The sequence below is a fragment of the Thamnophis sirtalis genome, unplaced genomic scaffold (assembly GCF_051295495.1).
Source record: "Thamnophis sirtalis isolate CommonGarterSnake01/CBP01778 unplaced genomic scaffold, rThaSir2_p1.2 scaffold_14, whole genome shotgun sequence".
In the NCBI taxonomy this organism is placed as follows: Eukaryota; Metazoa; Chordata; class Lepidosauria; order Squamata; family Natricidae; genus Thamnophis; species Thamnophis sirtalis.
In genome coordinates, this window is record NW_028261394.1 from 12,580,207 (window position 1) to 12,604,723 (window position 24,517).

The window sequence follows — 24,517 nt, forward strand, 5'->3', positions numbered from 1 at the left end:
AAACAAACAGAAAAGATTCATTATCATTTTTTGAAAGCTGGCTTGCGGCTGACATTCCCTTCCAGGGACACAAACTTCTGAAAGCCAGCAGGCTTAGTCGGGAGAAAGGTTAATTGTGAAATTAGTCATCAAACAACACAGTTAAATAGGCAAACTTCTGGAAAGACAAAAAAAAACATCCATTTGTGGGATCTTCATTCATGCCGTTTTGTGAAGGAACCAGACATAGGAGAAAACCCTCGCTTTCCCCCAAACACAACAGAGAAATTGATCCCTACAAACCACGGGAGATTCACAACCTTGGAAGCAAACTTTTGACATGCCACCCCTGGGCAACACTACCTCCTTTTGCAATCCTATCTCCCCCTACAGATTTTTTGCTGTAAAAATCAAGAGATTCTTTTCTTCCCCCTGGATTTTCCCCAGCTATGGGTAGATTCAAACTGACGTCTGGTTGTCTTCATGTTGGAGACGTGTGTGTGTGTGTGTGTGTGTGTGTGTGTGTGTGTGTGTGTGTGTTTGTGTGTGTGGTCAAGGACTGATTTCTGAGTAATCCTCCAGTAGGAAATAAAAGGGGAGTGAAAGGGGAGTGGGCTTTTGCAGGAAACAATTCATTTGTTCTGTTGTTCATTCATTTCAGGGGTGCGAAGATCAGTCGTTTCCAAATGAGGTGCTGTGCAAGTCTTTCCTTGAACAGCACTCTCATTTGGAAAATATTTACATGGCAGCTTTCCAAGCTAGATAAGGTCTGTGGTCATAAATTCACCTTTGAAAGACTGTTTGTCAGGCCTTGGCTGAATGTGAATGGGAGGAAATCACATTCGTTTAATAAAAGGGGTTTTGTCGGGACCAGGACTCTGCCTCGTGCTTTTTGGGGAAGCCTAGGCCAGAACTGATCTGAAAAACACACACACACACACACACACACACACACACACACACACACACACACACACACACACACACACGATACTATATATTCCAGGAGATCATTCAAGGTTTCTTTCTTGGCTGTAACTGCAGCTGGATTATAGCACAGGAGTGAGAAGGATTAAAAAATCAAAACAGGATTCTTTTTCCCAGGCTGTGGTAATCCAGATTATCCCACCTTCCCTGGGGCTGTTTCAGATTGTTAACAGAAATCATGCATCTCTCTCTTGGCCTAAGAAAAACATCACAAGCACAGGCGATGTGTGAAGCTGAACACACAGATACTAGATCTCTCTTCTCTCTTGCTTATTCTTAAAATGCCTTCCTTGGGCTTCCTGTGATGTGCAGGTGTGTCAAAAAAAAACACCCCAACAATCCACCCTAACTGGACCTGAAAGCAATATTTGAGGGCCACAGGCTCATTTAGAATAACAGAGTTGGAAGGGACCCTGGAGGTCTTCTAGTCCAACCCCCTGCTTAGGCAGGAAACCCTACACTACTTCAGGCAAATGGTTATCATTCTCTTCTTTAAAACTTCCAGTGTTGGGGCTTTCACAACTTCTGGAGGCAAGTTGTTCCACTGATTAATTGTTCTGACTGTCAGGAAGTTTCTCCTTAGTTCTAGGTTGCTTCTCTCCTTGAATAGTTTCCACCCATTGCTCCTTGTCCTACCCTCTGGAGAAAAGGCGCCTTCGCAGATGCTAATAATACCTGGGAGAAAGGAAAGACGAGCTACTAAAGCCACTTTCTCCATTGCACAAGCTGTCCGAGAAAAGGTCCCCCTCATTCCCTTCTCCGTAGTCCTCAAAATGTTCCTCTCCGCTGATGACAGTGACGATAGAGGGACTGTTGACGTCGGTGGTCAAGGAGAAGTCATTCGGGTGGGATCTGTTGGGAGAAAAAAAGAAGCATCAAAGCATCAAGAGAGGGCATCGGGAAGAGGGCACAGTATAGAGGTGGGTTCCTGCCAGTTCTAGCCTCTTCTATAGAAGAGGTTCCACAAATCTACAGTGCTGTTTAGAACCGGTTCCAGCTCCCTCCCCCCTGCCCGTCTGCACATCATCAAGATGAAGAGCAAGAGGAGGAATTCTGGGAGTTGAAGTCCACAAGTCTTAAAGCTGTCAAATTTGAACACCCCTGGTTTTTTTTTTCTAAGGGGTTAGTGGTGCAAGGGTCTTGTAACTTGACAGCTTTAAGACTTGCACTCTTCAATGCCAGAGTTCCTGAGCCAACATGACTGGAGGAGGAATTCTGGGAGTTGAAGTCCACAAGTCTTAAAGCTGTCAAGTTTGAACACCCCTGGGGGATTTTTTTTCTAAAGGGTTACAAGGGTCTTGTAACTTGACAGCTTTAAGACTTGCATGCTTCAAATGCCAGAGTTTCTGAGCCAACATTTTGGTTGTTAAGCAAGAGCGTTGTTCAGTGAGTTTCACCACATTTTACAAGTTGGCCACACCCACCCAGTCACATGGCCAGGAAGCCACTCCCACCCAGTCACATGGTCGCCAAGCCACTCCCACCTGGTCACATGGCCAGCAAGCCACTCCCACAAAGCAGGCCACACCTACAGAAGAGGTTCTAAAAAAATTTGAAACCCACCACTGGCACAGTACCTAGCGAAATGTTTACACATTGTTGTGATGTGACAGGAGGCTGGTTCTGTAATCCCATCACCAGACACGAAAATGTTTTTCACAGACTAATGAGCTACAGAGAGGCTGGGAGTGTAGATCTCTAAATTCCCAGGTTCAATCCTGGTTCATCTACAGCAGGGGTATCAAACTCAATTTCATTGAGGGCCACAACAGGGTTATGTTTGACCTCAGGGGGGGGGCAGGGGGGTGTAGTCAGCTCGAGGTCACTCATGTTGGGTGGGGGGGCACCTATGGAAGCAGGACTTCCCTCAGACCATCCGTTACTCTCATGATCTTCCTTCCTTCCCTAATTCCCATCTCCTTCCTTCCTTCTTTCCTTCCTTCCTTCTCTTTTTCCTTCCTTCTTCCTTCTCCTTTCTTCTTCCTTCCCCTCTTTCCTTATTTTCCTTCCTTGCTCTTTTCCCAACTTTCCTTCTTTTTCTTTTTGTCTTTCTTATTTCCCTTTCTCCTTTCCTGTCCCTTCTTACACGCTCAAATGCAAAACGGGAACCATTTCTCTTTTTGTTATGTTTTTAGTTTTCTTTGCTAGCTCTCTGCCAGCGAAATGGGAGCCTGGGGGGGGGGGAGGGAGCTGTGGGTGGCCCCTCCAGGCCCCTTTTTCACTGGCATGGGCCTGTCTTTTGCTGTTTCTAGGGTGGCCCCACAGGGCAGAATTAAGCACCCTGCAGGCCTGATCCAGCCCGTGGGCCTTGTGTTTGATATCCCTAATCTAGAGTAATAGTAGTAGCAATAAAACTTAGACTTATCTACCGCTTCACAGTGCTTTACAGCCCTCTCTAAGCAGTTTACAGAGTCAGCACATTGCCTGTAATCTGGGTCCTTGTTTTACCCACCTCGGAAGGATGGAAGGCTGAATCAACCTCGAGCAGGTGAGAATTGAACTGCTGGCAGTAGGCAGAGTTAACCTGCAATACTGCATTCTCATCACTGTGCCCACCACGGCTCTTTGCCACATGTCAATGTTCCTCAACCTCGAAGATGTGTGGCCTTCAACACCAAGGATTTCCCCAACCAGCTGAGATATCACACGTCTTCAAGTTGCCAAGGTGGAGAAGCCCTGATCTTCTAGAGCAGGGGTCTCCAAACTTGGGAACTTTAAGACTTGTGGACTTCAACTCCCAGAATTCCCCAGCCAGTTGGCTTAAAGTCTTAAAGTTCCCAAGTTTGGACACCCTTGTTCTAGAGGGAACACTTTGGAGAAGACCATTCCAGAACAATCTGGGGTTCAGTGTGTAGGAGCAGTGTCACCTTGGAAGCAAAGTGCTGGTTACTGAACGTCTACAGGTGGCAGCTGGGCCACAACCAAAAAAGAACAGAAATCTTGTTAAAAGAAAAATATATGGACAGTGCAGTGCATCCGATGTGACCAGAATCTAACACTTAAAGGAGGACATTCCCTTTGGATTCAGAAATTCTTGGTTCTCACACCTCCAGCATTTTCTTTCTAAAAAAACAAAAGACACTCTAGAAATACACAACCACCTTTGCAGAATTTGTACATCGCTCCACACTGTTAAAATCACATGGATGGAATTCTCACCACTTTCATATTCTTACAGTGGAATGTGCTTTAAAGCACTTCTTTTTATCACGGCAGCAGCATTTTGCAAGCAGCAGATCAGCTGAACAATGCACAAAACCTCAAGTTTGATTCCCGGTATTTACTACTTTAAAAGGACTTAAAAAAATAAATAACGGAGCAGCTTGTCTTTCTGGTGCCAGTCAAAGGAGACAGCCCTGGGCTAGAGAAGAAAATGTAGATATAAATCTTCTGGAATAGCAAGTAGTTTGTGGTGTTTGCACAGGTGCAAAACAGCAAGTTTTTCACAGAACCTCCTAGGGAAACAAAATACATTCCTCTTATGGGTTGGGAGATCACACAAAACAACTGCTTTATTGTCGAAATCACAACTGGCTAGTTTCATACACCACACCAAGCCTTAAGTCACTATTTGCTGATTCATAGAGTATGCAGAGCTCAAACAATTTGGCAATGGATGTTGTGTGATGCTAGCAGATGGGATTTGCTATGGCAAATCTAGATAGCATACTAAAAAGCAGAGACATCACCCTGCCAACAAAAGCGCCTATAGTCAAGGCTATGGTTTTCCCAGTTGCAATGATGGCTGTGAAAGTTGGACCATAAGGAAGGGTGAGCGCCAAAGAATGGAGGCCTCTGAACTCTGGTGCTGGAGAAGACTCCTGCAAGTCCCTTGGACTGCAAGGCCATCCAACCGGTCAGTCCTAGAGGAGATCAATCCTGACTGCTCTTTAGAAGGCCAGATCCTGAAGAGGAAACTCAAAGACTTTGGCCACCTAAGGAGAAGGAAGGACTACCTGGAGAAGAGCCTCATGCTGGGAAAGACGGAGGGCAAAAGAAGAAGGGGACGGCAGAGAATAAGGTGGCTGGATGGAGTCATTGAAGCAGTTGGTGTAAGCTTAAATGGACTCCAGAAGATGGCAGAGGACAGGGAGGCCTGGAAGAACGTTGTCCATAGGGTTGCGATGGGTTGGATACAACTTCACAACTAATAACAACAAGTAGATGGTTTTAAGGTTCGGGACATCATAGAACGATGGTGTTGGAAAGCACCACATGAATGATCCAATTCAACCTGTACAATATGCAGCAAATTCAGTTCAGCCATCCACAAGGAACGAATGTCCATCCTCTTCTTCTAAACCTCCAGAGATGGAAAATCCATACCTTCAGTAAGTAGACTGTTCCATGATGGGGAAAGTCTTAACTACTTACTACTTTTCTTATATTCAAACAAAATATGAGTAGCTGCAACTATTGTTCATTGTCTATATTTGTCTATTGTTTCTGGCCCTAATTTTGGCCATGGACAAGAGTTGTTGGCCATCTTCCACATAGCTTCTCTTGATGTTCTTCAACATAACTCTCATCTCGAAGTCTGGCTCTGTCATGGAAAAGTTTGCCAGCGTCATTTCTGGTCACCGTTGTCTCCACTTGCTGTTAAATCAAGGACATAATAACTCGCTACCTCTTTAGAAGACCTAGAATATGATAGTTTGATTGTGCATGACCAATCTACTGATTATATACCATAGCTAGGACATGGTTGTCTATTAATACCCAGACCTGGACTTCATCGCTGAATGGAAGCAGCTCAAGAAAATTTGTCCCAAAGAAATCCAAATAATATCCGTTAAAGGCCTGAATGTATTTTGAAAATAAAAATTAACAAGATCAAAGTGAAGGATGTGGATCTCTTTAGATTCACAAATTGATGGCTTGCTATTGGGAAAACTTCAGTTCCCAGCATGTTTCAATCCTTTACCCGTCTACTGCTGTTTCTTCAAGATATCACCTCTGGTTGTGTGTTGCTATCAAGTCTATTTTTGAAGGGAGGAGAATTACTCATACGGTTTGCTCTTTTCCCTTGAAAAAGTTTGCCACGTGAATATCCTTGTGATACCCAATAACCTTCCAATTTCACTAATGTATTTTGCCTGGGTTTCCATCTATTGTTAAAAAAATGCATGCATTTGATTGACTATTTTGATCCTTGCAGGGGTGGGCTTCAAAAATTGCTGCAATGGGTTTGCTGCCCCATTGCTGAGTGGACGTGGCCATGGTGGGCATGGCATAATCGGCCGGTTCCACCACAAAACAGCGAAGCCCTTATCCGCACCAACATAAGTGCGGAGGGCAAATCCGCGCCATCCGAAGTGCTAAGGAAAAACGTGACCCTACCACGATGACATAACCGCAGAGGGCAAATCTGTGCCTTCCGAAGCACTCAGCACCCTAACCCTAACCCTAACCCTAACCCTAACCCTAAACCTAACCCTAAAGCAAACGCTAAACCTAATCCTAACCCTTACCTTAATTTAAATCGGCTTTCTGCCGCCACGCTGTTTTAAAGTGCCCTTCTGCCGCCGCGCTGTTGCCATGGCGGTGATGATGTCACGGTGATGACATCGTGGCTTTAGCGACGCGGTTTTATTACCGCTATTTTGACTAGCGCGGTTTTGTCGTGCTACGTAATCGGCCTCCTGCATCACAGAGGGGGCAGGTTCGCCTCTCCAGGCTCCGGGGGCTTTCTTCAAGCCTCTAGGAGGGCAAAAATAGCAATAGCAATAGCAGTAGACTTATATACCGCTTCATAGGCCTTTCAGGCCTCTCTAAGCGGTTTACAGAGAGTCAGCATATTGCCCCCAACAATCTGGGTCCTCATTTTACCCACCTCGGAAGGATGGAAGGCTGAGTCAACCCTGAGCCGGTGAGATTTGAACCGCTGACCTGCTGATCTAGCAGTAGCCTGCAGTGCTACATTTAACCACTGCGCCACCTTGGCTCTTAAAAACTGCTCCCCCCAAGCCTGTTTCCGGACTTCCAGAACCTCTGGTAGGCCCATTTCCCCCACCCCCTCCCCAAGCCTCCACGTGGGCCCTGCACTTACCTGGCATGATGAATGGGCCGCGTGGAGACTCCTAGGAGGGGAGGGATGGACGTGGCCAGCCAGGGGAGGCATATGGGCAAAATCCTAGCTAGAGAATTGCCTGAACCCAAGCAAACCCCCAGCAGTTCACCCTGGATCTTTGGGGGGGATAATATTGTAACATGTGGGACAGTCTGAGTTAGGTTTTCGCTTGGAATTAGCACCAAAACTTTTGTAATCTAGATCAAAACAGAAGATTAGGCAAAAAGACTAGACTCCATCATTCATGAATTTTGATTTGTGTGTCTGAATATGCGTGAATGAGAGGATGGGTGGGTGTGTTCAGCCTTACTCAATGAGGAGATCAGAAAATGCTTCACCATCTCAGTCCATCTGGGATGTCCAAGGACAGCACTGGATATGTGAAACTAACTCAGCTCTGTGCCAGGAAAATGATTGACCACTTTGTTAGGATGCTGAAGGGATAAAGGATGCAGAAATTCTTTAAGGGAGCTGCAGAGAGATTTTTCATAGTAGAATCAACTCTAGACATATAAGAAAACTTTTCCAAAAGTTTTTCCCATTCAAATTCAGAATGAAAAAGAATTTGAAAAATGCCTCTGTGCCTGAAACTGTAAGGTCCTGAATTTTACTCCATTCAAAAACAGGAAACTAGTTTATCTGTAAATCCAACGTGCTAATGTTGGCATTATTTTTGCATTAACAGACAAAATGGTCTTGTTATCCTCCGGAAATGTGGAGAAGGAGATACCGATTCCAACATCTTCCCATTCTCACAATGGTGATTTAAAAGTTCCATCCAGAACAGATGAGATCATTACCCAAAGATATGGATAAAAACAAACCAATAAAACTACTCCAAATAAAATGTAGAGTAAACTGAAAACTCCGTATGACATAATAGTTATTTGTGGTTTTGGGAGAGGAGAGAGGGAGAATTAATATTTGCTCTTAAAAAAACCAGCACCTTGTATAGAATTGCTTTGTGGCTCATTAAGTTTCCAGGATATACAGTGCACATTTGTAATATATGTAATGGACTTCAATAGTCAAGGAGGAGGAGGAGGAGGAGGAGGAGGAGGAGGAGGAGGAGGAGGAGGAGGAGGAGGAGGAGGAGGAGGAGGAGGAGGAGAAGAAGAAGAAGAAGAAGAAGAAGAAGAAGAAGAAGAAGAAGAAGAAGAAGAAGAAGAAGAAGAAGAAGAAGAAGAAGACAGAGAGTTAACAATTGTTGAAATGACAAAAAAAATCTGGATAGCGGACATGGTAATACTTGGGAGATGGCAAAATAGAAGGGAAAGAACTGGAGAAAAATCACAGAATGCAAAGATTAACAAGTAGAAGTAGAACAACAGTGGCAAAAGACAATCAAGATAGTACCAATAGTAATAGGCGCCTTGAGTGCAATCCCAAACATTTGGAGCAGCCCTTGAGCACTCTCGGCATTGACAACATCCCCACCAGTCAATTTAAAAGGCAACTTTACTTGGAGCCTCCTGCAACAATACTTTTAATACCATCAAACAACAACATCTGACTATCTCTGATCCTTGAGAGGGAATCAATGGGTGGATAAAAACGCCAAATCCGGTTTAAACATCTGGGCTGGCTGTATGACAAGTCAGAATAATCGGCATTGACGAAATCAACATCTGTCAATTGCAAAAGGCTGCTTTATCTGAAACAGCTGACATCATGCAACAATATTTCTAACACCATCATACAACATTTGCCTCTCCTGGGTCCTTTGGAAGAGCTCAACAGGAAGATAAAAATGCTGAATCTAGTCTAAACATCTGGCTGGCTGTGTGATCAACAAAGATCGTTAAAAAGAGTAATTTCTCTAGATGTGACAAATCCAAGGGGCAGCAGAATTCACAGAAAAGGATTTGGAAAAAGATTTCAGAATGTAAAGATCAAATTATCAACACTGGTAGACAATGACAACAATATTGCGAATTCTACAGTTATCTTACATCAGACAAAATGACAAAAAGAAGAAATGTTTACAAGAACTAAATATTTTCAGCTGCTATCAACCACAAAATTACCAAAACAAAACAAAATATTACCTTACCAGGCACATATATTACATTGTTACTTGGATATTTCCAATTTGTAGATTCCTAGATAGAAATCAAATTTTCAAAGAGAAGCAATCAAAAATGTTGGCCTGTTCTTTGCACTGTCTTGTTAATTGATCAATAGATACACCGTCATTGTTAACATTTGATTGATTGCTTCTTCTAAAATGAGCCTATTGATTATACAATAATCAGAAATACGCCTATACCATAATTTAGGAACAGTTTCTTTTTGATGTAGAGAAGCAAATTAAATTTGATTGAATCGAGAGGGGGAAAGCATGTTCCTGCTTTAGTAAAATTCCTGACTCATCAAAGAATATTTAGTGAACTATGAAAACAAGAGTTATCAGGAAACATTTCCTGAACATCAACAAACAAAAGAATTTCTAATCATAAGGGGGGGAAATGGTTAAGGGAGGAGGAAATAGTCAAGGCCAGATGGATGAGTAAAGAAAGACTGTAGGAAACAAAAGGGATAATATAATGTGGGAGATCTGGAATGAGGACATTTCCAAAGCTCATTTGTAGACAGACTGCAGATACGCTGCAGTATCTGTGCATATAGTCAAGGCTATGGTTTTCCCAGTTGCAATGGATGGCTGTGAAAGTTGGACCATAAGGAAGGCTGAGCACCAAAGGATGGAGGCCTTTGAACTCTGGGGCTGGAGAAGACTCCTGCAAGCCCCTTGAACTGCAAGGCCAGCCATCCGGTCAGTCCTGGAGGAGATCAACCCCGACTGCTCTTTAAAAGGACAGATCCTGAAGGTGGAACTCAAATACTTTGGCCACCTAATGAGAAGGAAGGACTCCCTGGAGAAGAGCCTCATGCTGGGAAAGATGGAGGGCAAAAGAAGAAGGGGACGACTGAGAATGAGGTGGCTGGATGGAGTCATTGAAGCAGTCGGAATGAGCTTGAATGGACTCCAGAGGATTGTAGAGGACAGGAAGGCCTGGAGGAACGTTGCCCATTGGGTCGCGATGGGTCGGACACGACTTTGCAACTAACAACAACAACAACAACAACAACAACAACAAAGGATCAGAGGCATCATTCTGACTCTGGGATTGCTGCAAACTACACTTCATTTGGAGAGAAACAGCTGGGCACAGAAAATAGACAGGTTCAAGCTTTGCCCCTTGAGATACCTTCCTGTTGGCATTTTCCTTCTCTCCACACCCCCACACCCCCAATTCTGGTCCATCCTGATTGCACCAGCACCTCCCTCTCAGCTGATATAACTGAAAGTTTTAAAGTTTTAAAAGCAAGAGCAAAAACGAATGCAAACACACAAAAAGAATAAGAAAGGAAAACAAGAAAACGGCAAGCATAAAAAGAAAAACTAGAAGTGCAAAATGAAAAAAAAGATAAGTGCCATTGTAGATTTACCCCTCTCTCTAAAGTCACATCTTGACTCCCTTCTTTTTATCACCTATCTTTATCTAAGGGTCAGAAAAACCCACAGATTATAAATCCCGGCTATTTCCCCGTTTTAGGCAAAAAGCCCATCAAGGGTTTCCAGTTAGCAATAAATGTAGATGTTGTCTTTTATCTAATCTGCCTCCTCTCTCGTTTCCTGGTGCGTTTCTTCCTTGTGTTGGAAAAACAAGTATACTCATCACTCGTGGGTCTTGCAATGACTGGAGGCATACAAGGCCAGAAGCAGCTGTTGACAACCCCTCCCCATCTTAGCTTTCCAAAGGTCGAATCCAGCTGCCTAACCCCTCCCCTCCACACAGACAATACCTACATCCCCAGAAGAGCATCCGTACTTCCAGTCTAGGGAGCCCAAGGCCGTATCGTCCCAAGAGGAGGGTGACAACAGATCCAAAGTTGGCAGCCTCTGAACCAGGCCTCCCGCAATAAAGCCGATTATGAGCTGAGCAAGTCAAGGAAATCAGCAGCAACTTAATCCTGCTGGGCAACCAATAAGGAAAGCCCCCTCTTGGCTTCTGGAGGTTTCTCTGAGTCCTTGAAAGGCAGCGGGCCAGGCAATGTGGGGCAGGGGGATGGAGAGGATGGAGTAATCAGAAGGAAGAAGAGCCTTCAACAACGGACGTTCCTGGAGGACCTTTGGATCTGTCCCTGTTTCTCCACTCATATCTACCTCACAGGCTTGTTGTGAGGGGGGGGGGAAGGAAAGATGCAAATCGTTCACATTTGTAAATGTAAATTTTGAAAAAGAAAATCAAAATACGATGCCTTCTGATGCACTCCTCAAAGAGTCAATCAGGGGTGAAATGCTACCAGTTCGGGCTGGTTCACCTGAACCGGTAGTAAAAATGCTACCGGTTCGCCCGAACCGGTAGTAAACATGCTATTGATTTGCCCGAACCGGTAGTAAAAATGCTACTGGTTCACCTGAACCAGTAGTAAAATGCTACTGGTTCACCTGAACCGGTAGTAAAATGCTACTGGTTCGCCTGAACCGGTAGTAAAAATGCTACTGGTTTGCCTAAACTGGTAGTAAAAATGCTACTGCTAGTGCTCGCCTGAACCAGTAGTAAAATTGCTACTGGTTCGCCTGAACCGGTAGTAAAAATGCTACTGGTTCACCTGAACAGGTAGTAAAAATGCTACTGGTTCCCCTGAACAGGTAGTAAACATGCTACTGGTTCGTTTGAACAGGTAGTAAAAAAATGTTTTTAAAAGTTTTTATTTTTTAATTTTTAAATAGTATTTATTACATTTTCCAATATTTAAAAAACAAAACACAAAACACAAATTTACACTTGTAACAGCTTTTCCATATTGGTATAGATATTTTTCGTAACAATCCTATTTACAAAAAAAAATCTGTCTCTGTATTTAAATAAGGATATAACTTAGGATAGTGATATATAGATCGAATATTTAAAAAGTTTTTTAAAAGTTCTGTGTGATCCTCGGAACTTTTTAAAAAACTTTTTAAAAGCATTTTTAAACTACAGGCTCGGGAGAACCGGTAGTTAAAAATGCTTTAAAATGGTCCTGCTGCCTTGAGTCCAGAAGCAGTTCCATAGGTGGAAGGCGTAGACATTTTGGTGAGGTACCGATGTTTACTACTGTAAAGAGCCCCTGAATGAAGGAGTGGAATGTCTGCCACTTTGAACTGAGGTAACGGAATGTGAGGCAACTGGCAGTTGGAACAGAGTTCTTTTCAGGTGGGGAGGGAGAGTAGAATGTCTAACTCCTTAGCATCAGAGCGTGGTAATATAAGACAACTGGCAGTTGGAACAGAGTTCTTTTCAGGTGGGGAGGGAGAGCAGACTGTCTAACTCCTTAGCATCAGAGCGTGTTAATATAAGGCAACTGGCAGTTGGAACAGAGTTCTTTTCAGGTGGGGAGGGGGAGTAGGACTCCTTAGCATCAGAGTGTGTTAATTACTGTCTAAGAAACACTAATGACCTAATTGTCATTTCGAAAAATCTTTTTTTAGCCAAGAAGCCAAGAGGAACATACATGCCTAATTTCAAGTTTGTAGGCTTTACGGTTCTGGAGATTTTGTGATGAGTGAGTGGCATTTGCCTTTTATCTATCCATTTCTATCTCTAATCTATCTCTATCTATTTATCTGTCTGTCTATCTATCATCTATCTATCTATCTATCTATCTATCTATCTATCTATCTATCTATCTATCTATCTATCTATCTATCTAGATATCTATCTAGATATCTATCTAGATATATATAGATATATTTAAAACCTTTGGGAGCTGCCCAAAGTTGGCTGAAAGATGGGTGACTATATAAATGTTATAAATAAGTAATTAAATACCCGTTCTCCGTTTCCTCCGGCTCCATGAATTCCGAATGCACCGTGGAATCGACAGCACTGTCCGTCTCGACTTCATCGTGCATCTCATGCTGGACCAGCGTGCTGGTGTCCTCATCCGTAAAGGTCTCACACTCGCTGTAGGTGCTCTCCGAGCCCATATACGCACTGTCGGTCACCTCATTGGCCTATGGCGGGCAAAAAAGAGAAACGGATATTGATGACGAAGCTGCACCAAGAACAACAAAGGAGAAGACGGACTGGACGACTCTTTTAACACGGAGCCCATCACACAGTATATAGGTAGTCCTCCTCGACTTATGACTTCAAGGGAGCCCCAAATTCCTGTCGTTAAATGAGACATTTCCTAAGTGAGTTTTGCTCCTTTTCTTGCCCCAGTCGTTAAGTGAATCACTGCAGTGGTTGAGTTAGTAACGCAGTTGTTAAGTGAATCTAGTTTTCCCACTGACTTTGCTGGCCAGGCGGTCGCAAAAGGGGGAAATCGCATGACCACAGGACACCACAACCGTCATAAATGCGAGCCAGTTGCCAAGAGCCTGAACTTTGATCACGTGACTATGGGGATGCTGCAATGGTCGTTAAGTGTGAAAAGTGGTCATGAGTTTTCCAGCGCTGTTGTGACTTTAAGCGGTCACTAATTGAACTCTTGTAAGTCAAGGCCTACCTATAAAAACTGGTCTGTGGTTTAGTGCAATGTATGAATCCAGCATCCTTAGTTTGATATAGAGCAGTGGTTCCCAAACTTGGCAACTTTAAGACTTGTGGACTTCAACTCCCAGAATTCTCCAGCCAGGCTGGAGAATTCTGGGAGTTGAAGTCCACAAGTCTTAAAGTTGCCAAGTTTGGGAACCACTGATATAGAGGACTACCTGTGAATGAAACTGGACACTAGACCTGACTTTTCATGGCCTTCCAAATAAGTTGCTGCAGGGGACTGCCCCATTCTGGTAAATAAGATAGGTAAATGTAAAGGTTCCCTCACATATATGTGCTAGCCGTCCCTGACTTTAGGGGGCGCTGCTCATCTCTGTTTCAAAGCCGAACTGCCAGCGCTGTCCGAAGACGTCTCCATGGTCATGTGGCCGCCATGACTCAACGCCGAAGCACATAGAATGCTGTTACCTTCCCACCAAAGGTGGTTCCTATTTTCCTACTTGCATTTTTTACGTGCTTTCAAACTGCTAGGTTGACAGAAGCTGGGACAGGTAATAGGAGCTCACTCCATTACGTGGCGCATAGGGATTCGAACCGCCGACCTTTCTGATCGATAAGCTCAGCATCTTAGCCACTGAGCCACCTGTGACCACAGGTAAATTTGTAATTGTATGTTTAACTGCTGTAAAGAAGTTCAGAAGCTGCCTCTATATTTTTAATTTCTTTTCTATTTCTCTTTTATTTTCTCCCCCTTTCTTGAACTTTTAGCTTTCTCTTTCTTCTTTTTCTTTTTCTAGTTTACGTTGGTTCTGATCTTCTTTTTAAAAGCATTTGTAATAAAATTTGTACAAAAAGCAAGCAATTCGGAGGCATTTCTTCCCAATACAATCTCTGGGAAAGAACCTTAAGGTGTCCGAATAGGAACGAAAAAAAAATCTTGCCAATGACTTTTGAAGGACCCCTGGGAGAAAAACCAACTAAACCAAACCAAACATCCTTATCGGCTTCAGAGGAAGGTTTCTTTAAAAATAAAGCAGAAAAGTCAACTTAAAGGTTAGCAAGACCACTTGCTTGGGAGTCAATGTTGACCAACTGGAAGTCACATGTTCAGCGGTCAATTGGAGGAGGGAGAAAATCCAGTAAGGGGAAGATAACAGCTCAAGGTTTGCAGGGAATAGGGAATTTTGACGGTTAAGTGAGGACTACCTGTATTCTGGAAGGGGACCCAGTTGGCTGGGTAGAATTCGGCCCCAAAAGATTGTGCACACCCATGTTTTGCTGTTAGCTTCTGTCCTGGATCCTGGCAGATCAAGGATTTGTTAAAAGACTATTTTGGGTTCCACAAAGAGGGAGGAAGGGAGGAAAGAAAGGAAGGAAGGAGGGAAAGAAGGAAGGAGCTGGGGAGGGAGGGAAGGAGCTGAGAAGGGAGGGAGGGAGGGAGGGAGGGAGGAAAGGAAGGAAGGAAGGAAGGAAGGAAGGAAGGAAGGAAGGAAGGAAGGAAGGAAAGAGCTGGGGAGGGAGGGAAGGACCTGGGGAGGGAGGAAGCAAGGAAGGAAAGAAAGAAAGAGCTGGGTAGGGAGGGAGGGAAGGAACTGAGGAGGGAGGGAGGAAAGAAAGGAAGGAAGGAGGGAGAGAAGGAAGCTGGGTAGGGAGGAAGCGAAGGACCTGGGGAGGGAGGGAGGGAGGGAGGGAGGAAGAAAGAAAGAAAGAAAGAAAGAAAGAAAGAAAGAAAGAAAGAAAGAAAGAAAGAGCTGGGTAGGGAGGGAGGGAAGGAGCTGAGGAGAGAGGGAGGAAGGAGCTGGGGAGGGAGGGAGGAAAGAAAGGAAGGACAGAACTGGGGAGGGAGGGAGGGAAGGAGCTGAGAAGGGAGGGAGGGAGGGAAGGAAGGAAGGCAGGAAGGAAAGATCTGGGTAGGGAGGGTGGGAGGGAGGGAGGGAGGAAGGAAGGAAGGAAGGAAGGAAAGAAAGAAAGACCTGGGTAGGGAGGGAGGAAAGGAGCTGAGGAGGAAAGGGAGGGAGGAAGGAGCTGAGGAGGGAGGGAGGGAGGGAGGGAGAGAGGGAGGGAGTGACAGTGAGGAGGAGGTTGAAGAGGAACATGAGCCAGTCCTGGAGTCTGGGGAAGGCTCTGGTGAGGGCTCTGTGTCTGTTACACATAGGTAGATTACTACCACCACCCATGATGACCTGTTCCTAATTAGGTCTTGTAACAGTGGAAAGAAAAATTGCTTTAAAACTAGGGATTACAATGTCATAGATAGCGATTATAACTCAATCCATCATTTCCGGCTAATCTAGGGATAGTAATACTGTTTTATCCCTCTTCGCCATGTGTTGTGTTTACATTGCAGAATGATTGCCCTCTGCTAAAAAAAAAAAAAGCTTAAAAATTAAATTTGCAGGTGGACGATTAGAACCTGACCAGCTGGAATTTTGCGGGTTTTTATAATAGTGCTTGACGGACCTAAAATTTGCTTTGAACAAGGGAATGTGTCTCCTTTAATAAAAGTATGTTGTGGCCTGCCAGCAGCCAGTACAGCTGGCAGCAGATTCGGACAGTGAGGAGGTTGGGGAGGAACCTGGACCAGTCCTGGAGTCTGGGGAAGATTCTGATGAGGGCTCTATGTCGAGTGGGGACCAGGGCCATCTGACAGTTATCAGCTGCCTTCAGAGTCAGTAAGGCAGAGGAACAACTGGAGCCTGTTCCCTGTGTGCGCATGCAGAGTTTCCAGACGAAGGGAACAGCTAAAGAACAGGGGTTGACTTGGGAATAAGGCCAGATAATGAATGGCCCCTCGCAGAGGAAATAACAGAGGAGCAAAAGGGGAGTGGAGTTTGCAGGAGACAATTAGTTCACTTAATTGGTACGTGACTCTCTGAGACTCCTTGCCAAGTTTTGCAGATATCTGGCAGGTCTCCAAGCCAGATAAGGTCTGTGACTGTAAATCCTCCTTTGAAAGACTTTGCTGGAGGTGAATGAGCAGAATTCACAGGAAATGAATAAAAGGGTTTTTTTGTCGGGACAAGGAGTCGGCTTCGGGCTCTCGGGAAGCCTCGGTCAGAACCCTTTGCTAGCTAATACACCTCGTGGCACGACAAAACCGCGCTCGACTAAGCCGCGCCCGATTAAACCGCGTCGCTGATGTCATCAACAGGGCGACAACAGCGAGCGCGGAGAAAGAAGGGTGCTTTAAATAGCGCTTTGAAAGCAAGCCGATTCAACTTAAGGTAAGGGTTAGGTTTAGGGTTAGCTTTAGGGTTAGGTTAAGGGTTAGGGTTAGGTTTTGGGTTAGGTTAAGGGTTAGGGTTAGGGTTAGGTTAGGTTAGGTTAAGGGTTAGGATTAGGTTTAGGGTTAGGTTTAGGATTAGGTTTAGGGGGGTTAGGTTTAGGTTTAGGGGTTAATTTTAGGTTTAGCGTTTACAGCGTGCTTCTGTCTCCGCGCTATTGTCACCCTGTTGATGACGTCAGCTACGCGGTTTCGTCGAGCGCGGTTTAGTCGAACGCGGTTTTGTGGTGGAACCAATACACCTTTGCCCCAGCTCCTCCATTTACAACTCCAGGAAGGATCAGCCACTTCACCGGGGCAGCTGTTCCATGCCCTTGACAGATCCCTCCGGAAAGGAAGTTTTTGCATTAACCACACTCCTGCTGACTCCACAGCTTCTCTGACAGATCCTTTCTCCCAGCAACTGCAGGACTGTTAAACAAGTGCCTGGTTTTATGAGGGGAGGGGAGAGAAGCAGGATACGGAGGGACTTCTCTCTTCTCAGAAGTCGGGTGCTATAAAGCCAAACAAGAAAAAGGAAGTGGGTCCCAATGAGAGATTTGCCACTACTCTACTGTACCCCCCAAAGCTCTCAGGAAGGAAGGAAGAATGCCCCAAAGACCCCAATGCAGGAACTCCAACATGGACATTTATTTTATTCCAACGAGCGATGGCTTTGTGCTGGGCCTCTCAGCAGAAACAGCACATCCCAAAGGCAGGCAAGCCAGTTTGGCCTAGTGGTTAAGGCACCAGGTTAAAAGCCAGGAGACGGGGAGTTCTAGTCCCACCTTAGGCATGAAAGGAAGCTGGCTGACTTTGGACCAATCACCAGGAGACGGGGAGTTCTAGTCCCACCTTAGGTATGAAAGGAAGCTGGCTGACTTTGGACCAATCACCAGGAGACGGGGAGTTCTAGTCCCACCTTAGGCATGAAAGGAAGCTGGCTGACTTTGGACCAATCACCAGGAGACGGGGAGTTCTAGTCCCACCTTAGGCATGAAAAGAAGCTGGCTGACTTTGGACCAATCACCAGGAGACGGGGAGTTCTAGTCCCACCTTAGGCATGAAAAGAAGCTGGCTGACTTTGGACCAATCACCAGGAGACGGGGAGTTCTAGTCCCACCTTAGGCATGAAAAGAAGCTGGCTGACTTTGGACCAATCACCAGGAGACGGGGAGTTCTAGTCCCACCTTAGGCATGAAAAGAAGCTGGCTGACTTTGGACCAATCACCAGGAGACGGGGAGTTCTAGTCCCACCTTAGGCATGAAAGGAAGCTAGCCGACTTTGGACCAATCACCAGGAGACAGGGAGTTCTAGTCCCATCTTAGGCATGAAAGGAAGCTGGTTGACTTTGGACCAATCACCAGGAGACGTGGAGTTCTAGTCCCACCTTAGGCATGAAAGGAAGCTGACCGACTTTGGGCTAATCACAAGGAGACGGGGAGTCCTAGTCCCATCTTAGTCCTGAAAGCCACCAGCTGGGTGATTTGGGGCCAGCCCCTCTCTCTCAGTCCAACCTACTTCACAGGGTGGTTGTTGTGGGGAAAAGAGGAGAAGGAAAGTTTGCCACCTTGAGGTATTTGTAAAGGTAAAGGTTCCCCTCACACATACGTGCTAGTCGTTCCCAACTCTAGGGGGCGTCACTCATCTCCGTTTCAAAGCCAAAAGGCCAGCGCTGTCCGAGGACGTCTCCGTGGTCATGTGGCCGCCATGACTCAACACCAAAGGAGCACGGAATGCTGTTTCCTTCCCACCAAAGGTGGTTCCTATTTTTCTACTTGCATTTTTTACATGCTTTCAAACTGCTAGGTTGGCAGAAGCTGGGACAAGTAACGGGAACTCACTCCGTTACAGGACGCTAGGGATTCAAACTGCCGATCTGATGACCTTTCTTATCGACAAGCTCAGCGTCTTAGCCACTGAGCCACCGTGTCCCTTATTATTTGTAAAAATAACAACACCAAGATATAAATAAATGAAACAATCATACTAATAAAACATCCACCTGTCTATCCCTGGTCCTCGGAAAGGCCTCGATAGGTGAATTTAAAAAAAAAGATCCAATCTGAACATCTGGCGGATAATAATAATAATAATTTCAACAAGTCATCCCCTGGAATAAAATCCTGAAGTTATCTAATGATTCCATGAGCTGATTTTGTTTCGCCAAATCCAAAGAGTTTAGAGTTTAGAGTTTTATTTCATTTGTATGCCGCCCTTTTCCCTACGGGGACTCAGGGCGGCTCACAACTCAAAAAGGGAAGGGGGGATACAAACAGTTTAACACTGTATTTCAGGAAGAAATGACCAACTCTGCTCCCTCAATTTCTTCAGTTCCTCTCAAGGGGTGTATCTTCACCTAACCAAAGACTCTAAAGACAAAGGAGATGGTACTAGATTTCCAGAAGCACAGAGAGGAACCTGCCTCACTGTATATCGGGGGGGGGGGGGATGTCTGTGTGGAGAGGGTCTCCTCTTTTAAAATCTTGGGAGTGCTCATTAGTCAAGACCTCACCTGGGAAAACAACACGTCTCTGGTGATTGGAAAGGCCCAACAGAGACTTCATTTCCTTAGAGTCCTGCGAAAAAATCAGGTGAACAACGGCTGATGACCTCTTTCTATCGGTCCACCATAAAAAGTGTCCTCACATATTGCATTATAGTATGGTATGCTGGTTTAACAGCTGCGGACAGAAGGCTCTACAGAGAGGGATCGATTCGGCAGAAGAAACAATCGGTTGCCCTCTGACACCACTGGGTGACATCGCCAGATCTCGCTGCTTTAGCAGAGTAAGGAAGATACTCGGAGATGATTCACACCCTGGTCAGTGTCTCTTTGCACTTCTACCATCGGACAGAAGACATCAAAGTATAGCCAGCCAGACAAATAGGTTTAAAAATCGTTTTTATCCTTGGGCTATCAGACTCTTAAACACAACCACAATCACTGCACGCACAGGCGGAAAATGTATGACTAGTTTTCCTTTTCCTAATTACCTGTGTAGGGATTATTCTTTATGCTATTTATGTTGCTTGCATTTGTCGTCAGGGATTGCACCAGTGAGGCTAAAAAAACCAATTTCGTTGTATCCACGATGCACAACGACAATAAAGGCTATGCTATCACACCCACCCACCTCGCTTCGAACATAAGCTTTAAATATTCAGCGATAGAAGAGACGAAACCTGACGAAGCCTGCAACTTCCCCCCCCCAAATGCAAAGATTTGTTCCCGTCAGAAAAAAAAACAGCTGTTAACCTTTCATTTTTAAAATCCACGCAAAATTAGCCGCAACAGGATACAAGCTCTCTACAATCGCCCCACGCCAACCCCCCACCTACTCCCAGGTATATTCAGACAACACGCTCCTTACAACAGTCCTTTCTATGAATCTCGCAGGTTAACCCATCCAAAACCACTGTGGACGTTCTCACAACAGACTTCATTCCTGAATTAATGCGTTGGGGGAGTTTCACAGGATATTTTCAGCCACCACCCAAACCTTAACCAAACGTCACACTCACCAAACTTGGGGACGTTCTATAAAGACACCACAGAGTCTTTCACTAACTTGGTTCAGCAATTCACATAGTAAGTCCGGTCAAAACTGCTGTTTTCCAACCCTTCTCCGGCGCTGCATATTTTTTGCTTACATTATTCCTTCCACGGTGCACAGCCCCCTTTCCCTGACCTCAGCAGGATCCGCGGTGCGTTAATTCCCCAGCTATTTCAAACCAATGATTTACATGGACTGCGCTGCTGCTTCCAACCTGCATTTCCCACCCAACCTGTTTCTCCTTTTGAACGGAGGGTCACCTCTTCTCTTCCCACACCCACTTCCCAGCTCTGCAACAAGGAAATCCATTTGAAAGTTACAAGTCGCTGCCTAAGCAGATTCAAGGGAAAAACACATTCCGGCTGATGTAAGAATCAAGAAATCTAGAACTGGGCAGACCCAAAGAAACTTATTAGGTTAGATTAGGGGACTGGAGGCTAAAACATATGAAGAACAGTTGCAGGCTTGTAAATGAAATGATGGAGAAACTTTACATTGTGGCTTGTCCACTGTGTGGTTTGATATTAATGTTGGAGACTCCCCCACCCCAACTCCAAAATATTAAGTGTTAGCACCCTTGCAAGTGGCAGATTTGCTTAGAAGGAAGGCAACTGGTACTTCATAATTAAATGTATACAATTAGTTTGTAGTTTGTAGTTTATTATGATTTATAGGCCGCCCTTTTCCCTGAGGGGACTCAGGGCGGCTTACAATACATGGGAAGGGGGGTGCAAAACAAAAACACAAGACAATGCATAAATAAAAATAAAACAATAAAACACAACTTTCATTCAACATTCGGGTGGGGCAAATTAGAATCTTATCCCCAGGCCTGACGGGATAGCCAGATCCTGAGGGCTGTGCGGAAGGTCTGGACAGTGGTGAGGGTGCGAATCTCCACGGGGAGATCGTTCCAAAGGGTCGGAGCTGCTACTGAGAAGGCTCTCCTCCGCGTAGTCGCCAGTCGGCACTGACTGGCGGATGGAACTTGGAGGAGGCCTAATCTGTGTGATCTAATCGGTCGAAGGGAGGTAATCGGCAGGAGGCGGTCTCTCAAGTACTCAGATCCACTACCATGGAGAGATTTATGGATGGTAAGTAGCATCTGGAGGATGGCTTCTGGAGGACGGCTTCTGGAGAGACAACTGGAGGACGGCTTTCACAGAAGATCTCAAAGCACAGGTAGGTTGATATGGGAATAGATACTCCCTTAATAGTTGGCTCCCTTGCTATTTCGGGACTGGAGGCTAAAACATATGAAGAACGGTTGCAGGAACTGGGCATGTCTAGTTTAATAGAAAGAAAGACCAGGGGGGACAAGATAGCAGTCTTCCAATATCTCAGGGGCTGCCACAAAGAAGGTTTAGATTTCGTTTTATTTATATGCCGCCCTATTCCCGGCGGGACTCAGGGCGGCGCACAAACCCAAGGAGGGAAGGGAACACAAAGACTACAAATACAGGCATTTAAAATCACCAACAGCCACACAAGTCGAGAGGGGAAGGGAACTCATCAACCCCAGGCCTGCCGACACAGCCAGGTTTTAACGGCTTTTCGGAAGGCCTGGAGAGAGGTGAGGGTCCGAATCTCTGCCGGGAGTTCGTTCCAAAGGGCCGGAGCTGCCGCAGAGAAGGCCCTCCCCTGGGTAGTAGCCAGATGACATTGGCTAGTAGACGGAACCTGGAGGAGACAACCCTGTGTGATGTAATGGGTCTTTGGGAGGTAATTGGCAGCAGGCGGTCTCTCAAGTACCCAGGTCCAATACCATGAAGGGCTTTATAAGTGACGACTAGCACCTTGAAGCGCATCCGGAGACCAATCGGTAACCAGTGCAGCTCGAGGAGGATAGGTGTAACGTGGGTGTACCAAGGCGCACCCAGAAGAGGGAGTCAAGCTATTCTCCAAAGCACCTGAGGGCAGGACAAGAAGCAAGGGGTGGAAACTAATCAAGGAGAGAAGCAACTTAGATCTAAAGGAGAAACTTCCTGACTGTGAATATTTATGGAGATTCTCAGTCCTCCAGGTCCTGGTTGTCCCAAAGGTGCTTTTTTTCTTTCAAGAGGCAACTGGATTTTCTGTTTTTTTCTTTCACTTCTCACCCAAGAAGCTTCTTCAGCTCTGAGTGGATGGTGGGGAATGGAAGGTTCCTCACCATCCAGTCAGAACTGAAGAAGCTTCTTGGGTGAGAGGCAAAACGTCATCCAAGAAAAACCAGAAAGTCCAATTGCCTCTTGTGGGCCGGGGGGGGGGGGGGGGGGAAGCATCTTTGTGTTCCCGACTGTGAAAACGATCAACCAGTGGAATAGTTTGCCTTCAGAAGATGCCGGTGCAGCAATTGTTGAGACTTTTCAGAAGAGGCTGGATAGCCGTTGGTCTGCAATGGTTTAGGGCAGTGGTGGCAAACCTTTCCGGTATTGAGTGCCCAAAACAGAACATGTGCGTTTGTGAACGCTGGAGTGCCGGAAACCCGGAAACCAGCTGGCCAGTGAGCATGTGCACACCGGACAGTTTGTCTTCGGGTTTTTGGAGTGCGTGAACACCAGCTGGCCAGCACGCATGCAGCCACCAGAAACCAGAAGAGCAGTTGGTGACAGCACATGTGCGAACAGAGAGGGCTCTGCGTGCCACCTCTGGCACGCGCACCATAGGTTGGCCATCACAGGTTTAGGGTGTTCTGCTCAAACAGAGGGTTGGACTAGAAGACCTCCAAGGTCTTTTTCCAAACTCTGTTATTCTACCTTCTTAAGTTCCCGTCGCTCGAACAGAACTGTTTTTGTTCTTCAGGAGCTGCGGCGTAAGCTGTTCTCGTCTCCCGTTTCCCCCTTTCTCTGCCACTTCATCCGAACAATTCGGTCCTTGAAATTAAAGGGGTTTTTTGGGGGACGGACAAAGAGAAAGGGCGAGGACAGGCATTGCTTGTGAAATTTCCCCATTTCTAGGCATTTGGGAGAAAAGAGAAGTGAAAAAACAATTGGCCATCACACCTGGGGCTGGAAGGCCTTTGCAATATGGCTGGACGTCCAAGGTGGCTCTTCTTCCACCAAGGGCGGCTGATCATGTTTTGATCCACCCCAAATTATGTAAGCCTGCTGGAGCCCATATTCAACACCCTACTCGAGGGGAAGGAATTTAAGTGGTGGAAGAGAGCAATCCATGGCTCTAGAGCCGCATGTGGGTCTTTCCTCCCTCTGCTGTGGCTCTCTGTTGCTGCTTGGCGCCACAATTTTGAGAGGCGCTTCCAGTTGTTTTGGGGGGGGGAAGCACAGCGCACCAGGAGGAGACTCTATGGCAAGGGGCGGGTTTTCTGGTCAGCTCCACAATTGATAGGGCTTTCAGTTAGGACAGATAGAGGAAAAAGGATGCCGCGCTAGGAGGAGACTCTATGGTGGGGGAACTGGACTTCCGGTTGGCTCCAGAATTGAATGGGGGGCTTCTGGTTAGGACCTTTGTGGCTCTTTGACTAGTTAAGGTTGCCGACCCCTGGCCTAGCTGGATGGGTTGAGATCGAACAGAATGGCATGGTGCAGCTCCCATCAGCCAGAGTGTCAATGTTTCTATTGATTTTTGTGTGAAATTGTTTTTAATATTTTAATTGTAAGCTGCTCAGTGTCACTGATGGAGATGGGGGGGGCAGGTGGGCAGGCAAAAAAGGGAAGGGAGGGATGAAAGAAGGAAGGAGGGAGGAAGGAGAGGAGAGGGGAGGGTGAGTGGGGAGAAAGGAAGGAGATGGGAACGAGAGAAGGAAGGAAGGGGGAGGAAGGTGGGAAGGATGGAAGGAAGGAAGGAAGAGGAGGAGTGAGGGGGAAGGAAGGAGAGGGGAATGAGAGAAGGAAGGAAGGAGGGAGGGAGGAATGAGGAGGGAGGGGGGAAGGAGAGGAGGGGGGAGGGAGAGAGGGTGGGGAGGAAGGAAGGAGATGGGAATGAGAGAAGGAAGGAGGGAGGGAGGAAGGAGAGGAGGTAGGGAGGGAGGGTGGGGAGGAAGGAAGGAGATGGGAAAGGGAGAAGGAAGGAGTGAGTAGGAAAGAAGGAGATGGGAATAAGAGAAGGAGGGAGGGAGGAGGGGGAGGGAGAGAGGGTGGGGAGGAAGGAAGGAGATGGGAAAGAGAGAAAGAAGGAGGGAGGAATGAGGAGGAAGGGAGAGAGGGAGGGTGGGGAGGAAGGAAGGAGATG

The 24,517-nt window shown here is 45.9% G+C and overlaps 1 protein-coding gene across 3 annotated transcripts in view; it reads right to left on the reverse strand.

Annotated features, from left to right (window-relative positions):
* RAB11FIP3 (RAB11 family interacting protein 3) overlaps window positions 1-24,517 on the reverse strand; it is an 86,363-nt gene that overhangs the window by 24,462 nt on the left and 37,384 nt on the right. For all 3 annotated transcript variants that reach the window (XM_087729298.1, XM_087729299.1, XM_087729300.1), the window contains exons 4-5: window positions 12,856-13,040; window positions 1,642-1,818 (exon numbers count right to left, since the gene is read on the reverse strand). In XM_087729298.1, coding sequence (XP_087585424.1) covers window positions 1,642-1,818; window positions 12,856-13,040 — 362 coding nt within the window. The remainder of the gene's footprint in view (window positions 1-1,641; window positions 1,819-12,855; window positions 13,041-24,517) is intronic.